Here is a 7672-nt window from a genome sequence, read left to right on the forward strand (position 1 = left end):
TCGGACAACATTATAAATTGAATGGCTATATAAAATCGGTTTTTAAATATTTGTTATATTTTAATATTATTATTATTACTGTTATTAAAATTATAACTTTCAAACAACATTTTATAAATCTGACATTCTAAATTCGAACGACTATATAGAACCGGAAACATTGTATAGTGATCGACTAAATGTTTTTAATTCGCATAACGTACCACGCAATTATAATACCGTACCAATTAATATTCGTAATTAATAAGGACAAACTTTGTTTTTGTTCCAATTTTATATAGTCGTTCGAATTTATAATGTCCGAGTTATAAAATGTTGCTGGAAATTGATAGTAATAATAACAATAATAATATTAATATTAAAATATATAAAATATTTAAAAAATCGATTTTATATAGTCGTTCGATTTATAATGTCGTCCAAATGTTAAAATTTAGTGCAAATTTTATAACAACAATAATAATAATATTAAAATATAATAATAATAATAATACTAAAATGTAGTAATAATAATAATAATAATAATAATAATAATAATATAAATTAAAAAGAATTAAAAACAAAAAAATAAACAAAATAGGAGAAAAACATTAAAAAAAAAAAACAACAAAAGATAAAAAATCAAATTAGGAGGGGTGGAATTGGAAAATGAGGAGAGGTACTTATAGAAAACCTCTTGTAGAAAATGAGGAGAGATTCTTATAGAAAGCCCTTGTAATTACAAAGTTCCACAAACAAAAATTTGGGGCCAGAAAAGAGAATCCGCAATCATCCCGTTGTATCACTCGATTGAGAGTGAGAAAGGTAGAAAACAAGTCATTTGGCAAATATTAGGGAGAGAGAAATCAAATCCATAGTTAAACGCCACACCACGTGCCCTTCCTCACGTCAAATTTCCCCTCCCCCAACTTCGCGGTCACTTAAATTGCGCTAAAAGCTCTCAATCTCCCCTTCACACACTCACGCACACACAGATTCCCAGCCTTCCATATTCAACCAATTTTATTCGTGGAAAATTTTGCTCCTGGTTTGAACATTCTTCCTCTTCTTCTTTATGCACAAAGTGATTAAGGTCTATTATTTTAGTAATAATATTAGGTGATCGACTGCAGATTAGATTTAAATATGGGTAGAATGAGAAGGATACCTGCAGGGATTTTGGTGATAAGAAGCATTAGGGGAAAAGATTGGAGTTTGAAAACGTATAGATATCTCACCCTCTTTGTTACATTCTTTGCATACAGTTCATACCATGCATCGAGAAAACCTAGTAGCATTGTAAAAAGCGTGTTGGATCCTCCACGCCATGGAAATCAATCCAACTCCAATACTAACGTTCCCCCGTGGCCATGGCCGATAGGCGACTTTTTCATCCCCAAAATGAATGATACTTATTCGGATGATGGATGGGCTCCATTCAACGGGAAAGATGGCACTTCAAAACTAGGGGAAATAGACGTTGCATTTCTAGCGGTTTATTCATTAGGGATGTACGTTGCTGGTCATTTAGGAGATACTTTGGATCTTCGATTGTTCTTGACAACTGGGATGATCGGGAGCGGAATCTTTGTGGCATTATTCGGGATGGGTTACTTTTGGGATGTTCATCATTTTTGGTATTTTTTGGGGATGCAAATGGTTGCCGGATTGTTTCAGGCCACCGGTTGGCCATCGGTGGTGGCAGTGATTGGTAATTGGTTTGGTAAAAGGCGGAGGGGATTGATAATGGGGATTTGGAATGCTCATACATCTGTCGGCAATATCAGCGGTTCTCTTCTTGCCGCCAGTGTTCTTGATTACGGTTGGGGGTGGTGCTTTATTCTTCCGGCAGCTTTTATCGTGGCAGCCGGAGTCATGGTGTTTTTGTTCTTGGCCGCTTATCCAGAAGATGTAGGCTTCCTGGATCCAAGCGACTCTTCTCCAAATGCGAGAGGATCGATTCATGATGATAACATGATGTGGGAAGAGGGTACATCCAATGATGAGGAGGCCCCCATTCCTCACATTCATTCTGTTAATCGAAGAGGCGTTGGTTTTGTTGGAGCTTGTTTCATCCCTGGAGTAATTCCATTTGCATTATGCCTTTTTTTCTCAAAGCTTGTTGCATACACCTTTCTCTTTTGGTTGCCCTTTTATCTAAGTCAAACAGGTACATTATTTTTTGCCTGTTTTTTCTTTTGATAAATACAAAACTAGTATCCTACTTTCATTTATTATAATGATTTTTCTTATCAAGGCATTGTAGTATTAACATCTACTCATTCATAGCATTGTAGTTTCACTTTGGCTAATTAGGACATTATATTTTGAAAATTACCCATTATTATCAGTGAAATCCGCTTAATTTGTATTTTTCCAACATTGCTATAATTAAATAGATTTATATAACTATTATTTTGAACTAAGATATAGTGATAGTGATGAATAAACCATTACTTCTTGTATTTAGGCCTTGCACAAAATAGAAACACCCACATACAACTTATTGTATTATGTTGGCCTAGTTAAAAAGAAACACCGCTATAAAAATGTCATTTGCAAATTTTCTTAGAATGTATATGAATTTTCTATATAGACAATATAATTTGAAGTACAATTTAATTTGTAAAGAAATAAATGGACAAATTGCACCTAGAAAAAGCATTGTAATGGAATTGCTATTTGTTGTTATGGGATCACTGGATGACATTCAAACGGCTTGTTATGATTTAAAGTTGATTAATCTGTTTTATATGTTGCATAAACTGACTATGCTTATGATAATTTCATTATTTAGGGTAAAAATAATCAAATTCATATATTAGACAAGTGTAATTGTAGCAAACTCATTATTGAGATAAATATGAAATTACCAAATATCACTAGCTTCATATAATTGATTATCTGACTGCACTATATTAGCTTTTTAATATGTTTTTTTTGGTGATCACAATTAGAAGTGGCATTTACATCTTTTGTAAAAAGAGAGATCGAGAGCGAGTAAGATGCACACCAAAAACTTTACAATTTTTGCTCTCATAGGCATCGGTTAGGGTCACAGTATGATGCACACCAAACATAGTACAATTTGCATTGAGATGTTATTATTATAATCCTTTGATTATGATGGATTTTCTAGTTTTGCACAAAACTGCAACTTTTCGTTATATATTAACCTCTTTTGGGTTCATTTTAACTGTTTAAAATCACCATGTGAGCTTGCAGAGATCGGTGGAGAGCGTTTATCAGTAAAATCGGCCGGAAACCTGTCGACTTTATTCGATGTCGGGGGAATCTTCGGTGGAATTTTAGCCGGATATATTTCTGATAGACTAAAGGCACGTGCCACCACTGCCGCAACTTTTATGTATGTCGCCATCCCATCAATGCTTCTATATAGAACTTATGGAAACATCTCGAAGACCATGAACATTATCCTGATGATAATTGCGGGCCTGTTTATAAACGGGCCTTATGCCCTGATCACCACCGCGGTGTCCGCCGATCTTGGGACACATAGTTCTTTAAAAGGCGATTCACGGGCCTTGGCAACCGTGACTGCTATTATTGATGGCACCGGTTCTATCGGGGCGGCTTTGGGTCCGCTTTTGACTGGATTTCTTTCTACAAAAGGGTGGGACGCGGTATTCGCGATGTTGATGATTGGTGCCTGTATCGCGGGTCTACTCTTGACTAGTCTTGTTTGTACTGAACTCACGGAGAGGACGGGTTTGACAAGTCCTCGTCCACGAAACAATGTTGAAGGTATGTCGTATGCTTTTTTACATTTTCAATTATGTCATTGTTTGGTATGCAAGATACAATTGTGGTTTGAGTGATGTTATAGTATTTTGTCGATAGAATAAGGTGGGACATAGATTATAGGTTGATCTCAATTTTTCAAAAACTACAATATTTTGCTCCACCCAAAAAGGTGGTATAAAGGTGGGATCCAGACTAATGTATATAGGACAATAGCCACAATATTTTGTCTACACCCAAAATCATCGAATAAGGTGGACACACGATGATGACATTATAACAAAAAATGCACTTTTTGTCCACCAAAAAAGGTGGGACATAGACAAATGTTGATACAACAAAAACGGTTATAGTTTTCTTTAAAAAAAGGGTGGAATGCAGTCAGAAAAACTACAGTACTTTGTATCTCATCCAAAATGGCACAATAGGTAGAACATTAACTAATGTTAATAGGATAACAAGTGCAATATTTGCTCAAGCAAAAAGGCGGCACAAACACATGTTATTACGGGGGAACTTCAATATTTTGTCACACCCAAAATGTGGGACCGGGTAGGGTAGAGGCTTATTCTGGATCTATTGCATGTTCAAAAAAAATATGAATGCCCACCTCTTTTATGAATCATCGAGGATCGTCTTAGAAAGGTTGTAAATCCGATGTTGCAAGTAGAAATTATGTCATTATGGATTATTTATTAGCCAAGAGACATGACTTAATCCGGTAAGGTATACGCAAGTGTCGTTTGAACATAATACGAAAAAGAAGGAAAAAAGGCTTTCCCAAGTCTTAAACTTTTATAAATTTGCATTTTTTTTTGTTTTCCTTCTATACCCTCAAGTTTGTTGTCACTTTTTCATATTTTTAAACAACATTCATCTATACACAATTTTTCTCTTTATTTGGTGCAGCTCCTTTATCTCAATCACTTTTACGTCAAGGGAGGAGGTAGTCATTCGTGAGCATTGCTGACAATCGATACACGTTTTAAGTAGACAAGAATGGTTTACAAAGGACAAAAGAACAACAAGGTGCACATCTGTATTTAGAAGCGACCCGCGACATACAACTATGAACATATAATTTTTACATCGTTTTGTTCAAATGTTAATGTATAACAATCAGATATAAATATGGTTTTGTGGTGTTTTTTGCATCATTTTCGTTTCTCTTGTTCTTCTTTTTGGCTTTTATGTTGTGTGGAATCCCCTGTTCGAAAGCACATTATGCAAATTCTATAATATCATTCTATTAATCTGGTATCGTTCTGCATCACTGGAGAATACATATATAATAATAGAAATGCAAACACATAGATTGGATCTTAACGACAAAAAGATTTCGAACGGTTGCTAAAAGTTTAATGAATGATCGATAAATATTGCTATCATAATTTAAGATCATAATAACTAATTATGCTATAGGTATAAGAGCACCAAGAGTAGGAGTAGGAGTAGGAGTGGGACATGATGGGAACGGCCTCTGGTATTAATAGCAACATCACCCCACCCACTCGTTACCGACCAAAAGGAAGTGAGTTCAGGGTAGGTTTCATGAGTATTCGTCCCTCTTTTGACCCCACTTTATATATCGTACATACACATGTTATTGCACAAATTGCAAGCCGTCAAAAGAGAATTCCTTGAATGCAACAGTTTCAATCTTCGAATTCTCATATTCAAGGTTGAAATTCTTGAGTATCCGTCCCTCTTACCCCTACGTTGTATATCGTACATACACATGTTTTTGCGCAAAGTGCAAGCCGTCAAAAGAGAATTCCTTGAATGTAGTAGTTTCAATCTCCGAATTCTCATATTTAAGGTTAAACGATGCGTTAGAGATGGAGTTGGAAAAAAAAATGTAACATTGATGTGGAAGATAAAGAATGTTATGAAAATAATTCTTATAGAAATTTTAAATTGTGATTAGTGGAGCAAATAGTGATTCATCATCAACTCAATATCAATTTTTACATAAAAAGATATATTCATAGTATATTTAGTTTTTACGATTTATATAGATTGTCAATAATACTCTTTCAATTAACTAGCTTTTAACAAATATGTATTACATCCTTTCTATTATAACTTTATACAAAATATTACCAGAGAATTATAAAAAGGTAAATTATTCGTGTATAATTAAATTTGAACTATAATTTCACCAAAGCAACATTTATTAAATAAATAAATAATTACATTTGAAAGATCTTGAAACGCCTAAAAATATCGAGTAAAAAATTCATTTTTAAATAAGTCAAAATCATTCATTCATTAACCCAAATGTCGGTCATAATAAAATTACTCAAAACATCAGAGTAAAATCATAAATAGTCAATGCGGAATAAATCTTCAGGGGACATAGTGTGATCAAGTTAGGCCCTTCATTTGAAAACATAAGTACATGAAACCATAAACATAAAGTCGTAATAACCACAAACTTAGTGAGTCCTCCAAAATACCCCATACCATACATACATAAAAGTACGAAACTAAATTGTGTCTATTTCATCCCCCTTCGGTCTCTTTTAATTTGTATTGGGTTTATTTCACTACATCGGTCTCTTTCAACCGGTGTTGGGTCTATTTCACCCATTTGGTCTCTTTCAATTGGTATTGGCTCTATTTCATCTCATTCGGTCTCCGTTAATTAATATTTGGTCTATTTGACCCCTACAACTAAGCATTCAATCATATCAACAAGAGTCAAAAAGACATTAAGCACATACAAGCATATCAACAAATATCACAAAGACAACAATCACATAATGACATATCAACAAATTTCACAAAGACAACTAGCATTCTACAAACATAATCCATTGGGTCGACATTCATTCCTTCAACCCACGAGTACAGTGAAGAGACTCACCTTAACTATTCAACAAAATCCCAACAACTACCTCAACAACAGAACGTCCAACCCAAACTTCCTAAAGCCATACCGTGACAGCCTAAGACCACGTTGTGGGGACTAGTCTAAATAGCTTAAACGACTTAATCCATTTTCTTCCGATTCCAAGAGCTCCAAATCTCAAATCTGATCCTTTCCAATGTCTTAATGGATAAAGTTTCTAACTTTATCCATTAGGAAAGTACAAACCACCAAGATCTAGATTTTAAGTCTTAAAGAGACCCAAAATGCATCTTTCTTAACTTAATCTATTAAGTCCAAGTCTCCAACTTTCATATCTAAATCATTAAGATGTCTAGATGGATAAAGTTTCCAAATTTATCCATAATAATGCCACAACCTTCCAAGATCTAAACTTTAATACACCAAAATAAACTAAAGGACCAAGAGAACATGCATGGCTAAAAGGGAAAGGAAAAGGTCTTAACTTTCCTTATCCATGGGGTCCAAAAAACATTCCAAAGCAATCAAAAGATGTTGGAGTCCACTCAAATCCAAGATTACTCGTAAAATGGATCAAAAGTGCCAAAAACCCCAAATGACAATATCTAATGAGCTATATAGGAAGATTGGAACTTTATACTCACAATAGTCCAAAAATATGGTGCTTTGATGGATCCAAACTTAAAGCATCATTCCTTGCAACCAAAAGAACCTTATTGATCTTTAAGCTCCATAAAAGACATAAAAAGCATCCGAAAAAGAAGGTAGGAGAGAGTATATGCTCAAATCTTGAAAGTAGAGTCTAGGGTTTCTCCCAAGGGGTCCTAAAGGTGGTGGAGGCTGATAAAATGCCCAAAAATGTGGAATATCAAGCTTAAATACATTGAAAACCCAAAAAGATCATGGTTTTGGGTCTGACTGATCCCCGTGTCGTGGGCTCTGATCCCCACATTGTGGCCATAACTTTTCACCCAAATCCACATCAACTTCAAACAACAATAACTTCTTCGTTTCAACTTCGTTTTCAGCAATCTTTATATCCATGTAAGGTATTAACAAGCCTCACACTTGTATATA

General features: G+C 34.6%; 1 protein-coding gene across 1 annotated transcript; it reads left to right on the forward strand.

Annotated features, from left to right (window-relative positions):
• Positions 1-716: 716 nt before the first annotated feature.
• LOC145069991 (putative glycerol-3-phosphate transporter 4) lies at positions 717-4906 on the forward strand. The gene is made up of 3 exons (XM_079016914.1): positions 717-2149; positions 3205-3744; positions 4651-4906. Exons 1-3 carry the CDS (start codon positions 1126-1128, stop codon positions 4689-4691), a joined length of 1605 nt encoding a protein of 534 aa, XP_078873040.1. The 5' UTR covers positions 717-1125; the 3' UTR covers positions 4692-4906.
• Positions 4907-7672: the final 2766 nt, after the last annotated feature.

Source organism: Lactuca serriola, chromosome 8 (assembly GCF_051521515.1).
Source record: "Lactuca serriola cultivar US96UC23 chromosome 8, Lser_US96UC23_V15, whole genome shotgun sequence".
Classification (NCBI taxonomy): Eukaryota; Viridiplantae; Streptophyta; class Magnoliopsida; order Asterales; family Asteraceae; genus Lactuca; species Lactuca serriola.